The sequence below is a fragment of the Durio zibethinus genome, chromosome 9 (assembly GCF_047325235.1).
Source record: "Durio zibethinus cultivar Kanyao isolate XHJ-2024 chromosome 9, ASM4732523v1, whole genome shotgun sequence".
NCBI classification, from domain to species: domain Eukaryota; kingdom Viridiplantae; phylum Streptophyta; class Magnoliopsida; order Malvales; family Malvaceae; genus Durio; species Durio zibethinus.
Window position 1 is genome coordinate 27,191,741 of NC_143170.1, and position 22,589 is coordinate 27,214,329.

General features: G+C 33.8%; 4 protein-coding genes across 6 annotated transcripts; 2 read left to right on the top strand and 2 right to left on the bottom strand.

Moving 5' to 3' along the window:
- Nucleotides 1-219: 219 nt before the first annotated feature.
- Nucleotides 220-11,938, top strand: LOC111313668 (uncharacterized). 3 transcript variants are annotated; one of them, XM_089766067.1, is made up of 14 exons: nt 220-753; nt 832-960; nt 1,411-1,605; nt 1,998-2,045; nt 2,116-2,244; nt 5,403-5,486; nt 7,683-7,807; nt 8,793-8,903; nt 9,334-9,442; nt 9,647-9,765; nt 10,049-10,202; nt 10,435-10,579; nt 11,244-11,324; nt 11,482-11,938. In XM_089766067.1, the coding sequence occupies exons 1-13, from the start codon at nt 628-630 to the stop codon at nt 11,306-11,308; spliced, it is 1,539 nt and encodes a 512-aa protein (XP_089622193.1). In that variant the 5' UTR covers nt 220-627; the 3' UTR covers nt 11,309-11,324; nt 11,482-11,938. The 3 variants fall into 3 exon arrangements, with proteins under 3 accessions (XP_089622193.1, XP_022770070.1, XP_089622194.1); XM_089766068.1 differs by having other exon boundaries at nt 616-753; nt 832-943; XM_022914335.2 differs by lacking the exon at nt 5,403-5,486 and having other exon boundaries at nt 232-753.
- Nucleotides 11,939-12,599: 661 nt separating this feature from the next.
- Nucleotides 12,600-13,819, top strand: LOC111317871 (uncharacterized). The gene is made up of 3 exons (XM_089766069.1): nt 12,600-12,746; nt 12,872-13,018; nt 13,096-13,819. Exons 1-3 carry the CDS (start codon nt 12,653-12,655, stop codon nt 13,446-13,448), a joined length of 594 nt encoding a protein of 197 aa, XP_089622195.1. The 5' UTR covers nt 12,600-12,652; the 3' UTR covers nt 13,449-13,819.
- A 281-nt stretch (nt 13,820-14,100) lies between these two features.
- Nucleotides 14,101-16,498, bottom strand: LOC111317863 (uncharacterized). Its single transcript, XM_022920351.2, has 7 exons — nt 16,189-16,498; nt 16,014-16,070; nt 15,702-15,788; nt 15,110-15,190; nt 14,909-15,021; nt 14,768-14,817; nt 14,101-14,358 (listed from the first exon to the last, which is right to left on the bottom strand). Exons 1-7 carry the CDS (start codon nt 16,444-16,446, stop codon nt 14,291-14,293), a joined length of 714 nt encoding a protein of 237 aa, XP_022776086.2. The 5' UTR covers nt 16,447-16,498; the 3' UTR covers nt 14,101-14,290.
- Nucleotides 16,499-20,568: 4,070 nt separating this feature from the next.
- Nucleotides 20,569-22,383, bottom strand: LOC111317880 (GRAS family protein RAD1-like). The gene has a single exon (XM_022920385.2). The coding sequence runs from the start codon at nt 22,348-22,350 to the stop codon at nt 20,785-20,787; it is 1,566 nt and encodes a 521-aa protein (XP_022776120.2). The 5' UTR covers nt 22,351-22,383; the 3' UTR covers nt 20,569-20,784.
- Nucleotides 22,384-22,589: the final 206 nt, after the last annotated feature.

Here is a 22,589-nt window from a genome sequence, read left to right on the forward strand (position 1 = left end):
GTAAAAGGGAAAATCTGTAAAGGGGAAAAACTGAAAAAACAAACGAAAAAAAAACTACATGGCCATCTTCCTGTTATTCGAAATTCGAGAAAAAGAAAAAAAACACTATCCCTAAAGTCAACTAGGCAGAGGAAATAGGCCAGGCTAGGCGTCACATTCACGAAAGGCCTAAAGCTTCAAGCTAATCGTAACCACAAGCCCAGAAGCCAACTAGGCAGAGGAAGGAATGTCAGGCTAGGCGTCAGCCGCGTCACATTCACGAAAGGTACAAAAGCTACAAGCTAATGGTAACCATCCAGTTCCTTGCAAGCGATGGTTGTTTCTCTTCACCATTTGCATTGCATTTCGACACCCAAATCTCACCTTATTCGGCTTCTCAGCCACAATATTTCTTCATAATACTACTTTATTTTTATCTTTATAAAATGGGTTTCCCTTCCCATAATACTACTTTAATTTTATCTCTATAAAAAGGGTTTCTCTTCTCTCAAGTCTCAGCTCTGTTCTGCTCTCTGTTTCAGCGTTTTCACGGTCCAAGAATGCGAAACGAAAGACACAGCTGAATTCTTCTCTTTTTTTTTTTTTTTAAATTTGTTTATTACATTATACAATTATTAAATAAAAAAAATGAATGGTATTACTTCTCGTTTTGATTTCAAAGAGATTCAAGAGAAGGTGTCTTTTCACTTGAGACCTTGGCATCGCTCATTTCAATTCTGGGTGCGAGCTGCTGATATTTATACGGGCTACAAGGTTCCTCTCTCTCTCTGGCCTCTGCTGTCCTGTTTGTCTTAATCTGACAGAATTTGGTTGTTGGATAATTTTTGATAGGTGTTTCAAGTTAGAGTGAGTTTTGTGAAGGATGTGCAAAAGCAAGAGGCAATGTGGGAAAGACAGCATGAACTTGCTGCTGACAAGATTTATGCTATGTGTTCTGACCTTGGTGGGTTCTTCCTCAAGGTAGTTTGATTTGAGCCATCAATTTTCATTTCTTTTAATCTCAATTGGTTTTTCTTTCCCTTGTATCTTACCATGAGTTTTGCTGTGAAAACGGTTCAAATCAAATGGGTTTCTGTCTGTTTTTATTTTCTTTACTGTTTGATTTCTTATTTGTTGCTTGTTTTGTTGATTTTGGCTCTTCTTAGCTCTTGGTATGCTACAAAGTCTTTGCTTTTATGTTCTTTCAGTTCAGTCAAAGAATGGTTTACCTGTTTGATTGTGTTCCTTTTTCCTCTTGAATCCCAGTTTTGCTCATCGACATTTTTCTTTTCACTTTGTATTGAGCTTTTTTTTTTTTGTTTCCCAATGATAGAGTGATTGGTGATGTTCATTGGATTTAGGGTATCTCTATATTTTATTAAAGACTGTTATAATTGCTTGTTGTACACTCTGCTACTTGGATTAAATTAGGTTGCTCAAATTATTGGGAAGCCAGACCTAGCCCCCGCGGCATGGGTGAAAAAACTTGTTACTTTGTGTGATCAAGCTCCAGCGACACCATTTGATGCTGTTCAACTTGTTTTAGAGAAGGAGTTGGGTCGAAGCATTGGTGAGACTTTTGAAAAGTTTGATGTAAATCCTCTTGGTTCAGCTTCAATTGCTCAGGTACCATTTTCCATTTCTTTACCTAGCTTAAAGTTCTGATACGAGCAGGCTGGGAAGGGTAACTGTTGAAACATTTAAATAATTAAATCAGAAAAGAATGAGCATTTTCATTAAATAAGCTTCATGTTTGCCAACATACAACAGGATACTGCACATTTCCAGTTTTAATGTTACCATTTCAATAATTTGGTTTCTTATTTTCTTTTTTAAAATAGTCATTGGCTTGACTCTGAATTCCTACTGGTTTTAACTTTCTGACAAGTTTTGAATATGTTTCTGCCTGAAAGTTTAACAGTTTAGTAAGGGTCTGGGGGAAAATATTGTGCTGGAAATAGGATATTGCTAATAAGAATCTTATGGATATACCTTCAATGTGTTCATCTCTGAATTAGGTTCATCGAGCAAGACTCAGAGGTGAAAAGAATGATATTGTTGTTAAGGTAAGTACTGTTGAAGATGATTTTAAAGCCTCACATGTCCATGAAATTCTGACTATTAAGTTTATGACAGGTGCAACATCCAGGAGTCCAAGAACTGATGATGACAGACATCTGTAACTTGCAAGCATTTGCATTGTACATGCAAAGGACAGATATCAAATTTGATCTGTATTCTGTTACCAAGGAAATGGAAAAACAGGTGTTTATATTCACACTGATATTCCTTGCAAAGCACATCTATCCTTGTTTTCCAATTTCTTCTGTTTTCATGTCTTCTTAACTTATTTTTTGGTTTTGAATGATTAATAATAATGGCTAGGAGAAAAATTGAAGAATGATGGATCTGATTCATAGTAATAAGGAAGCATCATACTCAAGAGAAAAACTAATAGTCATCGCTGAAGGCTTTTATAGTTCTTGAATCTCATTAATCAATCAATTTGTAATAAATCATTTCCAGTCACCAAAATCTAATTCTATCCTCATGGCATAGCTTATTCAGCTAGGCCATTTAAAAAACTGTTCAAGCAAGACTCATCTTCTTTGTTTTCCCAAATTTGTTAAACTAATCATTTTTCTCATCTTGGATGAAACTATTATGAGGTGTAATATCAAGTTCTTACATGTGGTCCATTTGTATATTCTGAATGGTAGAGAAACTTGATTTAGTGAATATCAGTGCTTATATTCAGTATTGCTTTGTACTATATTAACTATGATTGTTATGTTGAGAACTACTCCCTGATAAAAATTTGCAACTTATGCATGTTTTAAAGCTTTTAATGGAATTTATAATCATGCTCATTTAGATGGTTGATCTCAAGCCTTTAAGTTATGGTAATGAGGCTATCTTCTAGATATCGATTCTCAGCAGTAACACTCACATACTGAATTTTGCCTGTACTTATGATTTGAATTTTATGAGCTGCACCTTTGATACCTAAGCCAGAGAAAGATATCTTCCTCTTCTCGTTATTCTTCTTCTTTTAACTACTGATATATGTTTTTCGGTTTCTCTGTCCAAGGGAACTTTTTCTTGTAAGATGTTTTAATCTATTTGTTGATTGGACTTATGCTTTATATACTTTTCAGATAATGTAAATTGAAAGTATCCTTCCACATTGATTTGAATTTCATTGTTCTTCTCGATGTTGTTATTTATTTATCCTTTGTGCTATTCAAGATGGGGCATTGTGGGAAAATACTTATTTACAACTGGTTGTAATCTTGTAATCTGTATATTTATATTTATATATCTAGAATTAAGTATTTGTATCCTTAGAATTAAAAACAAAAAATTAGGATCGACAATCCCTCAATTATAGGATCAGTTTTAGGAAGATTTAGATTCCTAGTTTACTCATTAGTTAGTTGTATATAAACCTAAGGTGCTTGTATAATTCTTTAAGAGCAGTTTTACTCTTAGTTTTTCACACAATTTTATTTTTTTAGTTTTTTTCACATGGTATCAAAGCTTTAGGCTCTTCTTGGGAAGAAACTTTTTTCAGCCTCCGTTGCTGAATTTTATTTCAGGCCTTCATAGCTAAATCTTGTTAAATCTTTTAGTTATATTTTTTCCTTCTTTGGCATTCATTGCCTAGAATCGTCTCTGGTTAAATCTTTATTATCAATACTCATTTCAGTCTCGAGAAAGATAATCATGCCAGAGATGGTAGAATTTGCCACTACTACCCGATTTGAAAAAGTGACAATTGATAAAACCATCGAAGTACTTCAGAAGTCTTGAGAACAAAAAGAGTTAGACAGAGAAGAGATTGAGAAACTAAGAAGCCCTACTAGGGTATGTTCTTTGGGTAAGGTCTCTAGTTCAGGTAAAACTTTTGGTTCTCATGTATTAAATGTGTCGGTTAAGCCTATTATGAGTTATTAGGTCATTGACTTAGGAATCGCATATCATATGACGCATTCCTCATTTAAGTTTAGTACATATAACCTGTGTCCTAATGATAAGAAAATTGTTGTTGTAGTTGGTTCACTTACTATAGTGGCAAGATTAGAAGATGTTCAAATTAATCCCTCGTTTGTTCTTAAAAATGTTCATGTTATTGGATTGTCTACTAATATGATATCTATACAAAAACTTACTGGGGAGATGAACTGCAAAGTGATTTTTTATCCCTCCTATTGTGAATTTCAGGACGAGAGTTCAGGGAAGAGGATTAGACTTGCTAAGAAGAAAGATGGATTATACTATCTTGAGACATCAAATAACACAAGAAATATCAAGAATAGTTTATCTTTGTCATTTCTTTCTGAAAAATCTCCTAAATAAGGCAAAATCTAGCTTTATCATTTTCGTCTTAGACATCCTTCTTTTGCAACTTTGAAAAACATGTTTCTTTCTTTGTTTAAAGGATTTAATGCCAAAAATTTTATTGTGATGTTTGTGAACTTGCAAAGCATAGACGTGTCTTTTCCAGTTAGCAATAAAAGAAGTTTTACTCTTTTTTACTTGATTCATAGTGACATATGGGGTTCTTCTACAACTTCTAATATTTTTGGTGTAAGGTGGTTTGTTTTTTTCATAAATGATTGTACCCGATTCTCTTGGATAATTTTATTTAAATCTAAATTAGATGCGAATAGTGTGTTTTTAAGCTTCCAAAACATGATTCAAAATTAATTTGGAGTAAAAATCAAGAGATTTAGGTCTGATAATGCAAGAGATTATTTCAATTAGAGTTTATGTACCTATTTCCAAAAGGATGAGATTATAATCTTGTGTTAATACTCCACAGCAGGATGGAGTGGCAGAGAGAAAAAACAGCCATGTACAAGCCATAACTTGAGCTTTACTTTTTCAAGCAAACGTACCCAAATCTTACTGGGGCAAGCTATTTTCACTGTCACACATTATAAATAGGTTACTTTCAAGGGTTTTGAGATTTAAAACTCCTATGGAATTACTCTTACAATTCTATCCCAACTTTACTACCACAAACCTCACACCTAGAATATTTGGTTGTAAATCATTTGTTCATGTTCATAGTCATAGTAGGAGGAAGTTGGATCTTATAGCAATTAAGTGCATTTTTGTGGGGTATTCATCAACTCAGAAAGGGTATAAGTGCTATCATCCTCATAAAAATTTTTTTTGTATCTACAGATGTCACTTTTGAAGAAAGTAAACCATTTTTTACTCAACCTTATCTTTAGAGGGAGACTTTATTCATGGAAGATAAGGATAAAGATTTTTTTTTGCTTGACTTGTCCTCCTCTTCAACATTTTCATCCGTTAATTCTTCTGAATCCAAGTCAAACATTGTATTTCAATTTGAACCCATTCCAAACATAGAAGATGTGACAAATGATGATATTGTTTTTGATTCTATGAAGGAATTACATGTGTACTCAAGAAGGAAAGTTCCAAATCCTAAACTAGTGCAAGTCCAAGAACTTGATTCTAACTTTGGAATTGAGGTAACTATAGTCTTTTACTTTGTTTCTCAAAATGAGCATGAATCTCCTAAAACTATAACTAGTGATTATGATCTACTTATTGCCATTAGAAAAGGAACCACGGAATGTACTAAGCATCCACTATACCCAATCTCTAATTTTGTGTCATTTGAAAAATTTCACCATCCCACAAAAATTTTCTTGTGAGCTTAAATACTATTTTTATTCAAACTACGTTATCCGACGCATTGTTCAATGAAAAATTGAGCCAAGCCATCAAAATAGAAATGGAAGTCTTAGAGAAAAAAAAGACATGGGAATTGGTAGAATTGCCTAAAGGAAAAAATTCAGTTGGGTGTAAATGGGTTTTCATTGTAAAATACAAGGCGGATGGTATTGTTGAAAGGCATAAAGCTAAGTTGGTGGCCAAGGGCTACACTCAAACTTATGGAATAGATTATCAGGAAACTTTTGGGCAATTGCCAAGATGAATAAAGTTAGGATTTTGTTATTATTGACTGCAAATTACAATTGGTAGCTTCAACAATTTGAGCTAAAGAATGTTTTTCTACATGGTGATTTGGAAGAAGAATATATATGAAGGTTTCACCGAGATTTGGAGGTCATCTAGAAGAAAACAAAGTATGCAAGCTGAAAAAAGCTTTATATGGCCTTAAACAATCTCCTAGGGCTTGGTTTGGGATATTTGCCAAAGTGATGCTAGCAATGGGATATAAGCAGAGGTAAAGAGGTCACACATTGTTTATCAAGCATTCTGATTCAGGGAGAGTCACCGTTTTATTAGCGTATGTTGATGATATAATTGTAATCGTAGATGATGAAAAAGAGAGAGAATCTCTAAAATAGTGTTTGGTTAGAGAATTTGAGATAAAAGAGCTAGGGAGATTGAAGTGCTTCCTAGGAATTGAAGTAGCTCACTCACGGCATGGTATTTTCATCTCACAACAGAAAAATGTGATGAATCTTTTGAAGGAAACTGGGAAGCTCGTATGTAAACTTACAAATACCACTATAGATCCTAATTATAAATTTGGAGAAGCTAATGAAGATGCTGCTGTAGATAGAGAGATATGCTAGAGATTAGTTGGAAGACTCATTTATCTCTCACATACTAGACTTAATATAGCATATGTTGTGAGTGTGATAAGTCTATTTATGCATAGTTTTAAAAAAGTGCACCTACAGGCTATCTACCGTGTATTGCACTACTTGAAGGCCAATCTTGGAAGAGGCATCTTATTTAAAAGAAATTTGGGATTAGTTCTAGAGGCATATACAAATGCAAATTATGCAAGTTCAGCAACTGATAGAAGATTCACCTCAGGCTACTACACATTCTTAGGTGGTAATCTTGTGACTTGGAGGAGTAAAAAACAGAATATGGTGGTAAGATTAAGTGCTGAAGTAGAGTTTAGAGCAATGACTCAAAGAATTTGTGAATTACTATGGTTAAAGATTATCTTAAAAGACTTGAAGTTCAAGTGGGATGGACCAGTGTGACTCTACTATGATAACAAGTCTACAATAACAATTGCACACAATCCCGTGCAACATGATAGAACAAAAAACATTGAATTAGACTGGCATTTCATAAAGGAAAAACTAGATTGTGGGTTGATTTGTACATCGTATGTATCAACCAAAGGTCAACTTGCAGATGTGTTGACTAAAGGTCTCAGCAGTGCAACATTTCAAGAAATTATTTCCAAGCTAGGGATGGAAAACCCTTATTCACCAGCCTGAGGGGGAGTGTGGGAAAATACTTATTTAAAGTTGGTTGTAATCTTGTAATCTATATATTTATATTTGTATTTCTAGAATTAAATATTTATATTCCTAGAATTAAGGACAAAAAATTAGCATAGACAATCCTCAATTATAGGATCAATTTTAGGAAGATTTAGTTTCCTAGTTTACCCACTAGTTAGTTGTATATAAACTTAAGGTGCTTGTATAATTCTTTAAGAGTAGTTTTTCAATATACATTCAGTTTTACTTTTAATTTTTCACACAGTTTTATTTTTTAGTTTTTTTCCACAAGCATAGATTGTGTAAGATGTTTTAATCTATTTGTTGATTGGACTTATGCTTTATATACTTTCCGGATTATGTAAGTTGAGAGTATCCTTCCACATTGTTTTGAATTTCATTGTTCTTCTGGATGTCGTTATTTATTTATCCTTTCTGCTATTCAAGATTGGGTATGAATTCGACTTTGTAAGAGAAGCCAATGCTATGGAGAGAATTAGCCATTTCTTATATGAGAACAACAAAAAGACCCCAGTTCTGGTTCCAAGAGTGCTACAGGATTTCATCACAAGGCAAGTCTGTGTTGTTGTCTTATCGTATAATGACATCTTTGAACAGATAAATCAGTAATTCTGCCCATTGCTTGTAGAGGTTTGTCCTAGAACCATCCAAGGATATGTGTTTGAATATGCATCTGCCATTCCATTTGGGTCTACTGTTTTTACTTTAGGAGTGTTGTTTTTATCAGTTAGATTGACCAGCATAAAGGCTGTGGAATGCACTTTCATTTATTTTGTCTTTTTAAATTTTGTGTGCTTAGCAGCAAGTTAGCTATGAATTTTGTTATCCTTGTTACTGTTGCATTGTTGACCCCTAAAATATTTGTTAGTTTTTGAGATAAAACATGTAAGTTGTTGCCTATTTAGTTGAAGGTAAATAGTTGGCAGGAAAGATAAATGCACTTTGACACAAAAGGAATTGCATATCTTAGCTCATTTCATCTATCCTTTTTTTTTTCTTTTATTGAGTCCAACCCAAAAAGTTAGAACAAGACTTTCTATGACTGTCAGGATTCAGTTGCTAACGAGGGAAAAGATTGATTGGGGATTGTTAGTCCTTGTTCTTTCTAATTATATCACCTCGACATTTGGTATGTGCACACCACACATTAGAATGGTTGCAGTGATATTTCCTGTTATAAGTTGCTCCTAGTTCTTATGCATGCATTTAACTGTCATCATTTTTTTTTTCTTGGAAAAGCCATTTGGCTATTCATCATGATTGTACCATATCTTACCAACACAAAGATAAAGATCAGGCCATTGCTTCCCTTTAACCCTCTATTAAATTTCTCTGCTAAAACAGTATCATAATTCAATTCGTGTTCTATTTTTGACATGGACAGCAGATGCTATTTTATTCTGTCATTATATTGAGTTTCCTTGATGTTTTCTAGATGGTGGATGCATTTTATGTTATTTCTCTTCATGAACTTCTTCTACTGCTTCATTACTGATGCTGGCATTTCAGTAATGCGATGTTTATCTGTTTAAATAGGAGGGTCTTAGTGATGGAATATATTGATGGAATCCCTATCTTGAATCTTGGTGATGAAATGGCTAAAAGAGGAATAAATCCTGGTGGTAGGATGGCAGCAGCCGCAAAGCAGTAAGCATCTAGATTGCCCAGGGTTCTTCTTGTCTTATTCTTTCTTATTTTAAGAGCTATTACTCTCCTGCTATAGATTCTTTTTCGTTTGAACTTGAAATAAAGTAATAAGTTTCCAGTTTGCTGATATTACATTTTCTCCAAAATCTTGTAGTGGATCTGTCATGCATTTTTTTATTCCATTCAGATGTTCTTATCGCTTAATGTTTTTCTTCTCCTTGATGTTCTTTAGGTTATCTATGAAGGCTATGAGTCTTATCACTTCTGGTTTCCTAAGTTGTTTTTTCTTCCTCCTCAAAAGAGAAAATAAGAAAATTTCTGTGCCTATTGAGAAATGGCTCCTATTCTCCTTCTTCCGTCATCTTGGCCTTTTTTTTTTTTTTTCAGAATTTCTAATAAGGCCTTAAAATAATGCTTGTTGTGAATGCAGGAACATACTTAAGAGTTTGACACTAGCATATGGACAGATGATACTAAAGAGTGGTTTCTTCCATGCGGATCCCCATCCTGGGAATATATTGATCTGTAAAGGATCAGAGGCAAGGTTTTTTCTGGCCAATATTCAAACGCAAGTTGGCTGTCATGATTTTTTTTTTTTTAAATTATGATATAAGCCTTCTTTCCATTTCTTATTCTTATATAATCTTCCATATAGCATACTGATGATTGACTGGAATATTGAACTCTCCATGCCAATGGTGCAATCATTTGTTTAATCAGTTTGTTTTTTCTCCTTAAGCCAGGTTGCCTTACTGGACTATGGGCAAGCGAAGGATCTGCCTGACCAGTTGAGGCTAGGATATGCTAAGTTGGTTCTTGCCATGGCTGATAATGATCCTGTAAAAGCAACAGAAAGCTATAGGTAAACTTGTGGGTTTCAATTTGTGCTTTCAGTAACCTTTCAATACAAAATTCAGTTGTTTGACAGGACAAGAAGGGAACTTAAGTCCTAACTGCTGCATTTTGTGTCCAAGTGCATACGATAATCATTTGTGTTCGAATAAAGTAAGAATAATAGGCAATTTGTGGAGAGATCCACATGAATCTAGTGAAAGGTTAAATAATTGCATCGGTTCCACATTGCTATCCTAACATTTTTCAATCTCTAATTGGGGTGGATTATGTTGTTTTGTCCTTGATTTTAGGGAACTTGGCATAGATACTGTAAGCAATTGTGAGAATGAACAACAGGAACTGCTTCGCTTGGCACAGACAATGTTCGATACGAAACTACCTCCTGGAGTGGTGATGCTGCAACCATTCTCAGAAGATTCTTCAATAAAAAAAGTTGGTGTACGGGTAAGGGCTAATATAAAACAGTTTAATCACCACAGTCCCCCAGCCCCAACCCCTAAAAAACCCCTGATCTTTGTTCTTGCTCAGTTTGGTGTAATTGTCTGAACTCTGAAGCACTCACTATTCTTACAAGATTTGTCTCTTTATCTGGCATTGATGTTTATTTGTTTCTCAGTCAGAAGTTAGATAATAATTTCCAGTGATTATAACAAATTCTTTTTCTTGGCTATGGCAGTCTTTTCCAGAGGAACTTTTTTCTATTCTTCGTACAGTACATCTTCTGAGAGGACTTAGTGTTGGTCTTGGAATCAACTACTCGTGTGCAGAACAGTGGAGGCCTATTGCAGAAGAGGCTTTGTATAAGGCTGGAAGGTTAAAAGGTATCCTTTTCGAACCATAAGCTAAATTTAGTGTTGCAATTAAACCACACTTAGTGAAGCCTTTCAAAATTTGATTGATTTTTTTTCCTTTTCTGCATATGGAATAGGAAAACTTGCATTTAGAAAACAATCAGCCCAACATCACTTTTCCTCTTTTTCTTCTTCATGATAGATTAGCTAAACTCTGAAAAAAGAAATAGCACCAAGCTATATTTTTATTGACCATTTAGAATTGCATCCCTGGATTGATAATTGTCTAAAATGTCCAATATACAGAATTATTGGATGTACCGGATTCAAACCTGTTTCATGGGGACGCCCATCCTCCATATCTTATCACTAGGCTCAACGGCTCATGGCCAAATTACATTTACCAGTCTCCACCTTTTTGTTATTTTAAATATGATGAGCCTATTGATATTGTTTTAAGTCAGATTCATGTCACAAATCAAAATGGCAAGAATCATCTTGCCACATTTTTTTGTCAGATTTGGTAATTCAACCTTTTGATTCTTTTCCGCCTACTGTTGAGCAATTGTAACGTCTGAATTCCTCCACATGCAGTATAGATGTGTAAAATTCCATTAAAACTTACCTTTAATCCTGGAATTTGCATATTGAACTGTCTTCCATGTAATTTTCACTTTCTTTGGTCCGATTTTAGGTGCGAATCAAAAGACTAAAGTTCATAAGCGGGGTTTGTTTAGAAGATTTTTCTGGAGAGATTGATTGGCTTGAAGAAGAGGTAGGCTTAAATCAGTCTATAACTGTTTGCTGTATGTATACTTCAAGCTTGTTTGTAGACTGATCAACAATTTCCTCTTTTGATGTGGAAATTTGATTCATTCATAGAAGATACATTTGTGATTTTTACAAGCTCCTTAGTGGTAATTTGTATGCAGCAAGCAAATTGCTTTGACATACAACAATTCTCCAACAATTCAGAACCCATTTCCTCTCTTCAACAAGTAGGGAAGTGGATAAAGCAGCAGCAACATACATATGTACCTTCAAAGCATGTAAATTGGGAAAGATTTTACTCTTCCCCATAGTTAGATATCCCAGTCCTTAAAGCAAACCAATCCTCAGCCCCATTTAACTAAACAATCAGCCGAACCAGAATCGGAAGCAATCGGCCGAACTGGAATCGGAATCTTAGGAAGAAATAGGGTATTCATTGGTTGCAGATGCATTGAAAATGATCTTCTTTATTGTCAGCCATTTGGGTAGAATTTTAACTTTTTTTTTTTTTACTAAAAGCAAAAGCTTAAGGAGTGATTTAAGGACCCATGTTCGCATTTAGGGTTGTATTGTATACAAATTAATTCATTGAAATTAGTGGATGATACAAACTAAAAACGGCATGAAAATTTTCCACGCTCCACCGGTCACAGACTTTAAGAGAGTCCAAGTTTGATGGGTTTTTATGTCATTTGCTGATGGGAGTAAAATCATTTGCCAGTAATTGTTTTTCACATAAGAACGAGTTCATGACCTTTCTTTTGGATACAATTATGAGTGCTACTGCTAAATGCACTCCAGTATTTTCGTTTTATACTTCATCATTTTTTTTTTTATAAAATTTTTATAAGTAAAATTATTTAAATATCTTTTTACTTTTAACATCTACACCAAAACCAATTCATTTTTATTCACCAGAAACACTGGTTAAAAATTATTTTATTTCCGATAATTATAATTTTTTTAAAATATAGTAAAGGACATTATTTTAGTTTTGTTTAAGTTTAATTTTTTTCTAGGACAATATTTAAGAATAATTAAGAGTACCTTTCAAATTTTGTCTGGATTAATATTTTTTCATACGATCTTAAAAAAAAAAAACCATTTTCTAAGATTAATTTGATTATTCAAAAATTTACTTTTAAATATTTTTTTACTAAACACAATTTGAAAAATAAAATAAAAAATATCACGAAAGGGAAAAATACCAATAAATTATACAAGTATTAAGTTTTTTTGTAATTTCAAAAAAAAATGTTTTTTGTCAGTCAAGATTAACCAAAAAAAAAAAGAAAAAGAAAAATATTAAGCTCCTACACAAAATGGCCCAGCATGACCCGCCAATATTCAAAGTACGATAAAAGATTTGGGCGGGTCTGGTCAGTGATGAAAAAAGCTACAAGCCCAGAATCAGAGAGAGTGCTCGGTACGCTTCCCGCTTCTTCAATCCATGGCGGCAAACAAAATCCAAATCACAAGCTGCTCTTTTTTTCATTCATTTGTTCTTGTTTCCACCATTTCAAATACCCAGATCTGTCTTTTGAACTGTAGGCTGGAAAGTGGAGAAGGAAGCAGTTATTAGGGAAATACAATCAGAGAGAGAGATGTTCGGAAGAGTAAGAGCGTCGCCGTCGCCACTTGACAGCTTGGAGACTCCCCCTTCCAAGATCATCAAGGGGGATTCTCTCTCCATCTACGGTATTTCTTAAATGTCAATCCCTTTTTTATTTTAAGTTTATGAATCCATTATGATTATTATTCAACTTCTCATACAGAGGCTACGCTGATGAAGCTTAAATTGGGTTCCTATCTTCAAGACATATCATCCGATGAGGAGGCAATGGTGGTCGATACGGATTGTTCTTCTGCAAGTGTTTCAAACGGTTCAAGTGATTGTCAATCAACAGGTAATTCGCAGCAACGGAGCGAGGGTGTCTCGATTCTTTATCTGTTTTCCAAATTTAAGGCATATCAACGCACTCCAACAACTAGTCATGAAGCAATGATGATAGAGAATGATGGTTCTGCAAGTTTTTCGAGTTCTAGTGAGTGTCAACCCTTGAGCAGCGCAAAAGAGCAGGGGAACCAGGAATCTAGCAATGGTAGTTCTTTTCCTCTGTTGTGTTGATGAAAGGTTACAAACAATGGTACTATTACCTGATTGAGTGCCTGGATTTATTCTCAACTTTGTCTCTAGGAGCTTGGATTGAAAATAAGAGGAGCTTTACCGTTCTAGTTTCCTAAACATTGTACTCTAGAAAAACCCAAGCATTCATTTTGATGGATATCAAACAACGTAGAAAATTTATAACGATAGATATTCTTGCATATCAGTTGAATTTCAAGGGGTGCTTCTGGTTCTGGTTCTGGGTTTCCTTGTTTGTTGCATGACAAGGTCCTTTCCATCTTCCCGCACGGGTTCTCAAATCTGTGTATGTTTTGGATTTTCTGTTTGAATTGCCTCAAGCTACAATAAATGGTTCAATTATTAATGTCTAACTCATCATTGTGCCTTATTCTTTGTTCAAAGAGAGATGTATTAGATTTGTTAATACAAATGCTTCCAGGATGCCTTTAAAACATTAGGTGAATCAACTCAGGAGGCTTGATGAGCCATAGCTTGTGCTGGTATGTTCACAAACTTCAAAGAACAAAGGTTGCTGCTTATTCTATTTTTAACCAGCAGGAAGGATCATTAATTGTTTCTCACAAGAAAATATCAATGTCTCCTCAATTACAGAATTCAAAGTGTACTTATAAAGTTATCGGAAACAGGGACCAGAAAGGAAAAGGCATGAATTTCTTCCATTACTCTTACAAAACTGCAGGTCCAACATGACAATTACATCAATCTTCAATGAATTGTTTAAATCACAGATGAATGTTTTGACATTGAAATACAGGTGGTCAGGAGAGACTTAAAGAGTGCCTCCTCAACAATGATTTAAGCATATGCTGAAAGATCACTCATTACTCCCTTAACCATGATGCTTGAGCAGGTGTCCACTGGCATAATTCACCTTCTTTGAACCAAAGAGCTGGACAAGAAAACAAATTAAGAGAGAGAGAGAAAGTGAGAAGAACGGAGGGGGTGCCATTAAGGGAAGCCGCTACTGTGCATTCCCCTAATCTTTAAAACAGGCAAAAGGGAACAATCAAAAAGGATTCCCAGCTGATCTACTTTTGTAATTGTTCCTAGTCTAAATTAAAATTTCTTCTATTGAATCTTAGAATTAATCAGTGGCTAAATGCATAAAGCCATAAATTGTTAATTTTGAATATTAACCATATTTCAGTTAGTGCTCAATCTGTTGGAGCATGGCAGAAATTTTCTGCAGGCCAAGTGCAGAAGCTGAAACTATCTACATTCATTTGAATTCAAATTGAGAAACATACAAAAGCATTCGAGAGGAAACCATTTCGGGGACAATATACTTGATTACTCACCTGTTTCACGCCTGCCATTCTCAGGGCTGTCACTACCATGGACCACATTCCTGGCACATGTTCATTATCAGAATGTCTGCTGTCAAAGCAAATCGAAGTCAAGAAATTAGAGGCACTGGAATAGGGTAAACAGAGGCTAACCTTCCTGTTTGAACAGCAAGATCTCCTCTTATAGTGCCAGTTTCAGCCTGAAGAGGATCTGTAGACCCTATCAGCTTACGTGCAGATGCCACAACACCAACACCCTCCCAGGCCTTAAAAACATAAAATCATTATCAGTTTTCTCAATCAATAACTCATACTGGAAACTTATGATATGGGAACAAATTAGGAGAATCATACCATCGACACAACCGGTCCTGAAGTAATGTAGTCTATCAGTTTAGGGTAGAATGGCTTGGCCCTGAGATCTTTGTAGTGCTCCTGTAACCATCATAATGCTGCTTATGAATATTATTATGTAAGCTCCCAAAACATATTACAATACTCAGAAAGAGCATCCATAGTAAAGATTCCAAGTTAACATAATATATACTATGTAAGAAAAATAATGATAGTACAGGAGAACTTAAATGCTTTAACATGTTACTAATGATGTGTACCACAGCAAAAAATCATTATTAATTTTCATTGATTTCGATGACTTTTATAAAAGCAGAGCACAACACCCGTTAATCATCCTTTTTTTTTTTGTATTTGAGGTTGTTAGGATTTGAACCTTGATCACTGAAACTAAGATTTTAGCATTCTAACAACAGATTAGACGGCTGTTGCAAATCATCCAATTTACAGGGCAGATAATTTTGTGTCTTAAAATCAACCCAGAAAGCATTAACAAACATAAAACACCAAAAATTTCATGAAACACATTGGGTTTCTTAATGTACAAGAACACTGCAAACAGAAATATCAGCCCAACAACAAACTTACAAACCTCAGCCAATTCTTTGGGGCATTGAAAGAGCTTCAAGCCAGTCAGTTTAAACCCTTTCCTCTCAAACCTTGAAATAATTTCTCCAACCTAGAAAAAAAAAAAAAAAAAAAAACCCATTCACCAAAATTTACAAAAAAAAAAAAAATCAGAGTCAAACAATCCCCTTTTTGGCCACTGAAAATGCCTGCACATAAACGAATAGATATCAAACAATTCAAGACTCAAAACGTGTAATTCTTTCCCTTCCGCTTTTCAGCAATCAAAAATGGATTACGAAGCATAAGATTTGAACAAAATTGGAGCAAATCTTACAAGGCCACGTTGTACACCGTCAGGTTTGACCATAATGTAAGTTTGTTCAACTTGTTCCTGAACCAAAAAGTAAAGAACAAGGAAAAAAAAAACAACACAAGCTTCAAATACTAAAACATGGGCATTTCAATTATGACAAGAAAAAGAAAAAAAAACAGAAGGGTAAGAAGCAGACCAAGGAAGCGACCAAGTTGGGAAGGAAGTTGCCATTGGTGGATTTACGGGCATGGGATTTGGTGTAAGCAAAAGGACGTGTAAGGAATTTTGTGAAAGGATGGGATTGTTTGTGGAATGCTGCTAGGTGGCGCACGTTAAGGTTGTTGTAAGAGGCATAGGATAAGCAGTTGGTGCTGCCTCGCTTACTGGTTGCTGTTTTTGCTGAGGTACCGAAGGATGAAGTGGCTAGGCTAGGGGACAATGATGCTGCTTCCATCTGTTCTTTCTTCTCTATCCACCTTTCTCTTTCCCCATGCGAGGCTAAGATGCACATTTTACAATGCTAAAGTTACGGAACTGCCCTTCTCTACTTCTTAACGTCAAACCCAAATTTAATATTTGATGCATAAAATTATGATCAGATATGAAAAGATAATATTATAAATATTATTAAATTAAATAATATTATTTTATTTTATATTTGATGTGAATAATAATTAAGATAAAATAATTTTATTTAATAATTAAAGTTATATTTCTTCAAATTTTATATAATTTAAATTATTAATATTGTTTTTAAAAATATAAAAATATATGTAAATTTAATTTCATAAATTAAAAATAATTTTTTATAATTTGAAAAGATTGAACATTCAATACTAAGACGATAATTAATTTTTTTTACAATCTTATTACCTTTTTTATATATAAATTAAATATAATAGAATATAATTATTATTATATTTTACTATTATCATAGAGTCTTAAAGGTTTTGTGTTCATTCAATGAATTTAGAAATGAAATAAAAAATAATGCGAAGTCGTCATTAATCTTTTTTTTTATTAGGTGCGATTGGTCACCTATTAAAATATATTTTTGAAATTTTAAAATTAATTAAAATTTATTAAAAGAATAATTTTAAGGTCTGCACAACAGTCTGGGTTCAGAAGTCGGTTACGTGTGGGGGAGGATTAGCACCCCCACAATACCCGTTTAAAAACGGTACCAATTAACTACGTGTTATCCTTTGATTTTTGATAAAAAAAACAGTCTCATTTTCGGTGTTTAAAAAAATAATTTTCTTGATTTTTTATTTATTGAAATTTTGATTTTTTCTTATTCCTTTTATTATTTGTTGTTTCATATTTGTTGGAGAAAATTAAATTAAAACTCTTTTATCGAAATAATTCTTAAAATATTTTAGTACGTTACTAACATTAGAATAACCTTTTTCACCTAAAGATTTCTCAGACATTGCTTCTCGGAATACCTTAGAATCTCATACTCGGATATTCAAATTTATTTTTCATAAAAATCATGTTGTGATTGCAATGCAAAAATGCAAATATGTTAATGCACACATTTTATTTTTTTATTTAAAATTTTTTATTAATTTTTATTAATATTTTCGTTTTAAAAAAATGAAGAAAAGAGTAATTTTTATTATATTGAAGATTTTCTATAAATATCTCAATACACTGCTAATATTTTAAAAAATATCTTTTCACATAAGAATTTCTTAAAGCATCTTTACTCGGAATACATTTAAAATCACATCATTGGATAAAATTTTTTTTTTATTTTTTATTACTTATTCTTAATTTATTAGTTAATTTTTATTTACTAATTTTCATAAAAAGAAAATTTTTATTGTATCAAAATTTTTTTATAAATACTCAAATATATTGGTAGTATTTAAAAAAATCTTCTTGCCTAGAGATTTCGTAGGTATCACTACTCGAAGTACCTTTAAATCTCATCATCGGATAAAAATTTCCTTTTTTTACATTTTTTATTAATTTTTTATATTTTTATTTAATTATATAATAATTAAAAACTTTTATTATCTATTTATTTATTTATATTAATTATTATTATAAAACGATAAATTTTTTTTGGTAAATTTAAACATTTTTATATGCATAAATATTAATAATAAAATTTAAAATAATATTAAAAATTCAAAAAAAAAAATTTTACCTGAACTGGACCGGTCAACAATCTGGTCAATCCCCGGTCTGTTAGGCAGTTCGACAGCGATCTGATCCAGTCTAGGCTAATTCAACTAGACCGATCGAGGGTCAAAGTGAGAACAGGTCGTCGGGTCGGGTGCGCGAATCTTTTGGGGTCGAAACGATGTCGTTTTGAATGCTTATTTAAAGGTTGAATTAATTTTTTTTTTCAGTTTCCTTTTTTTTTCTCAGACACTCTCCCTCTCTCTTTAAAACTCAGTATTCGATGATTGCACCATCACGTCGACCATTGTCTGTCGGTCATCAAAAAAACTTAAAATTTTTTAGATGAATGCTTTCAGCCTCTTAAGTTCAGATCCAAATCTGTTTTCGTGAAAAGGGCTCTAAATGGTATAGATCTGGCCTGAAAGATTCAGCCAATATTTTTTTTTATGTCTGTAGTTTTGTTTGGAGCTGTGGCCCTTGTTTCCAGAAGCTGTTGTTTCTGTGCTTGTATGTGTTCAATTTTCTTTGGATTTTTGTTTGACAGAAAGGTTTTTTTTTAATCTAGTTGATTTTTTTTTGCAGGGTTTCAGGCTTTTTTTCTTTTTTTTTCACCGGTTTCATTGCTCTATTTATAGAGTAAAAGAAAGACCAAAATCTTAGAAAATCTAAGATTTTGGTGGCCTAGTTTTAAGAAGGCCACCAGCTATCAGAACAGTTGCCGATGGCTTGCAAGTGATTGCTAGAGTCGTTGGCAGTGTGACTACCGACGACCGACAAAAAAACTGTCAAAAAGAAGAAAAAATAAAAAAAATAAAAAAAATGGTGTCAACACTATGCACCAAAATTTTTTTATTTTTTATTTATAAATATAGGCATTTTTTCTTTTAAAATTTGGATTCATATGTAATTTGATTTATGAATTATATTACTTTCAATGATTTGATATTTATAGAAAAAAATCATTAAGTGTTCTAACTTTGTTTTCATCAACTCAGATCTATTACTCACCAATTCATCAGACAAGAAAATAGTGCTAATGGGTGGTTTGTCTCTAGCAATGATCTAAAATGAGATAAGATTTAAGTAAAAGAAGATTGCATGACATTAATTAATTTGATTTCAATATCATATTACAAAATACACAATGATTGCGAGGATGACTATAAGCTTTGAACAAAAGATTGGGTAAGAAATTAGGGAATGAAATCTATGTCAACATAGAAGGGAATCCATAAATCATTTTTTTTTCAAGTGAATACGGAAGAATGGTGTGACAAAAAATATTGCAGTCATGCAGGGTTAATAAAAAACTTGGAGAGTGGGTTGATGAATTGAAATAGGCCGTGGCAAGGATGAAATGCAAGGCATTGATATTAGTCATATTATACATTGCTTGGAATGTTTATATATATGTATCATATATAAAAAGAAAGACATTGTAAATTATTCAAAAATGAAGAAACAATAGAAAAGTGAATGAATGATTGGGTTAAGAAAGCTATCAAAACTCGTTTACTTGAATTGTATTCGATTAATATTGCTGACTCAATTAATAAGAACTTGTGTAATGTTTAGAATATAAATACAACTATATTGCATAATACTTAAAATATGATTTAATTGTTAATAAGCAATATGCTTGGTAAGAAGATTTGAAGATTGTACAATGAGAATATAATATAGCAGTTTGCTTTTTTAAAAAAATAAATAAAATATAATTTATTCAAAAAATTTTATTTTCGTAAGTACTTTGCATGACTAATATTAATTATTGATGTGACAAATATTAACTAATAAAAATGTGTCACGTAATATTATTAATTATTTATTAACTGTATCAATTTATCATTAATAGAATTAGTGTATGGATAAAATATTTGATAAAAATCAAATTCGAATATTTAAATATAATTTTTTAAAAATAAATACTTAATCGTAAAAAGTAATATAATTTAAAGATAAAATCTAACATTAAAACTTCATAAGGATGTGGGAATTATGCTATTGACAGCTATAAAAGCCAGAGTTACTTGTGTTAATTTCGAATTATTAGTCAACTTCTTTTATAATTTGTTTATCCAAATCATACCTTTTGTCTCGTATTATTAAAAAAAGATCAAACAAGGTAAAAATAATTTTATCTAATAAGAGTCATGATTTAACAATTTAATAGTTTAAGCCAAGTATTGTTCATATAGAACAAAAAAAATTCATTGATCATATCGAAAACTCAAACTCCAGTAATCAAACTTGTGATTTGCCGGCCTTGATTTTGAGCCATGGTGATTGAAAATGGGCTGAGATATTTTTTTGAAACTTTAAAGAAACCTGCAAGAAATTGGAAGAAAATTGAACAAGTTAAAGTCAGTTTAGTCATTGAAAGAATGAATTGAATGCTAATCACATTAATTTGGGGAATCCAGTACTCCATGTACACACACCAAAAACAAATTTTCTTTATTTCATGTGCTCAATCACCAGAACAGTTCAAGTTCAAGCCCAATGCCCGCAGCCATTGGAGCTGTTTATTACAACAACAAAGTTTTTAAGCAGGAAATCACAAAGATAACTGGATTACATGGCCACCCATTTCCACTACAGGGAATTGTCTTATTGGTGTTGAATTTGAACAAAGTTTTGGCAGCTATGATTTTTTTTAGCATTTCCAGCAAGAAGCTGCAACAATTGGCTTGGATTTCCAGCCAAGAACCAAGCATGCCTTATCTTCCACAACAGTGTAACCTTCACAAACATTATTCTTCCCAAGCCATTGCTTGGCCTGGCTTATCATCCTGAGTGGTGCAGCCTGAAATCCTGCTCGGCTCATTCTCCTACGCCACTGATCCACCCTCTCATGCCGCTCAACCCTATCGGGTCCCTCACGACTCACAATGTTCTTTATCTCCTCTGCAAAGTAGAACTGTTCCATCTTGGCACGCCTGGTGTCATACTTGGGTAACACGGCATCCAGGGAGTCAAAAATTGCTGAGTAATAATGCAGTGCTTCCATAAATCTCCCTAGAAAGAACGGTCCATTGTGGCTTGAGTCTTGCTCAACCAGCACCAAAACCTTCGGTGCGAGCTCATGAATCATCTGAAGAACGGAATTTAGAGCTCCCCTACTTTCTTTAACAACACAATGCAGCTGAAGAATGCTATTCACAACAAGTACTTCTCCATCAAATACTTTGATGTCTTCAGGCCTCAGGTTTTCTAAGTTGCTTTCCACAATGGAGAACTCCAAATTCATTCCCAATTCTTTTGCATAGGCCTTAAGCTCTTGACCAATGATGTTGAACCTACCTACACACAGGCCAACGGCGGTTATCCGCAGGCGGCAGGGTCGTTTGCCAGCCCGGTTGGCAAGGCTTTGGATGAGATGGCGCCATTGGTAACCATGTGGTAAACCAAGGGTCATCCCCAAGTCCACTACGTGGACAAAACTCTCTCCCTCAAAGGCTTCCAATATTGATAAATTAGCTACGAAATGACCAAACTGTATATGTGGGCAAATTTCATAAACAAGGCGGAAAGCTTCTTCTTCCTTGTCTGAGGCAATGTCCATTATGTTCATCACAGGTGCTACACGGCCAACCGGCCCAAATGGTAGAACCAAAGCGAGACGATCAGCAAGACCTTGAACAAAACAAGAAGCTACCCGCTGGAATGAAGAGCCAAAGACCAGCGCATTCGCACGAAGCTCGGATAACAAAGCTGAGGCATGTGATTTGTCACGACAAGCCACAGCTTCAGCACAAGCAATGAGACGCTGAAGAAGCCTCATCCCATCGGCTGTTTCTTCTTCTTCGGCTCCACTTTCCTCAGAATTGATCATGGCTGCCGCTGCCTCTTCTACAGCCTCAGCAGCAAGGTATCTTTGATTGTAAGTCAATATATGATCTCTGAATTGCAGCCTTGATAAGCTATTCAAGCTACTAGTGCTGCTGCTACGGCTCAGGCTGTCATCGCTGTTTCCACCACTGGAAAGATTACAGTTACTTCCAATTGATTCAGGAATGCTAACAGTTCGTCTGAACCTCTTAGTATCTCTGGTTTCTTCTGATAAGTGGAGGCTCCAGCCAGCAGCATTATTCCCCATTAGAGGCTTAAAAGGGTAAGAACTGAAGGCCATGGCGGAAAGCTTGAGATCAAGACCAATCACTTCATCAATCCTTTCTGTATCCTGGATCTGGAACTCATTTGGTAAATAACCATGAGCCATTCCTCCCCAATTCACTCTCACTCTCTCCCCTTTTCTCTCTTTTCTAGAATATATTCAACAAAGCTCTGAAAGACCCTACTACCAAGCAAGGATACATTATGTAGGAAAAAAAAGCAGGTTTTCTTGTAAATCGTTATCCTCAAAGATTTCTAGCTTTCTAGAATATTAAAAAACAATGAGAATTATTGGCTTTCATGGCTGCATCCTTAAACTTAGAAATACAAGAACAACATGCATGG

Bases quoted from the DNA above. Each gene is read 5' to 3' on its own strand.
- LOC111313668 (XM_089766067.1), top strand. From the start codon at position 628: ATGAATGGTATTACTTCTCGTTTTGATTTCAAAGAGATTCAAGAGAAG. The intron at 9,443-9,646 runs GCAAGGTTTTTT...TCCTTAAGCCAG, and splicing joins TGATCTGTAAAGGATCAGAG to GTTGCCTTACTGGACTATGG. The intron at 9,766-10,048 runs GTAAACTTGTGG...CCTTGATTTTAG, and splicing joins AAAGCAACAGAAAGCTATAG to GGAACTTGGCATAGATACTG.
- LOC111317871 (XM_089766069.1), top strand. From the start codon at position 12,653: ATGACCCGCCAATATTCAAAGTACGATAAAAGATTTGGGCGGGTCTGG. The intron at 12,747-12,871 runs GTACGCTTCCCG...TTTGAACTGTAG, and splicing joins AGAATCAGAGAGAGTGCTCG to GCTGGAAAGTGGAGAAGGAA. The intron at 13,019-13,095 runs GTATTTCTTAAA...CTTCTCATACAG, and splicing joins GGATTCTCTCTCCATCTACG to AGGCTACGCTGATGAAGCTT.
- LOC111317863 (XM_022920351.2), bottom strand. From the start codon at position 16,446: ATGGAAGCAGCATCATTGTCCCCTAGCCTAGCCACTTCATCCTTCGGT. The intron at 16,071-16,188 runs GTCTGCTTCTTA...TTTTTGGTTCAG, and splicing joins CCAACTTGGTCGCTTCCTTG to GAACAAGTTGAACAAACTTA. The intron at 14,818-14,908 runs GTTAGCCTCTGT...AACATGTGCCAG, and splicing joins CTTGCTGTTCAAACAGGAAG to GAATGTGGTCCATGGTAGTG.
- LOC111317880 (XM_022920385.2), bottom strand. From the start codon at position 22,350: ATGGCTCATGGTTATTTACCAAATGAGTTCCAGATCCAGGATACAGAA.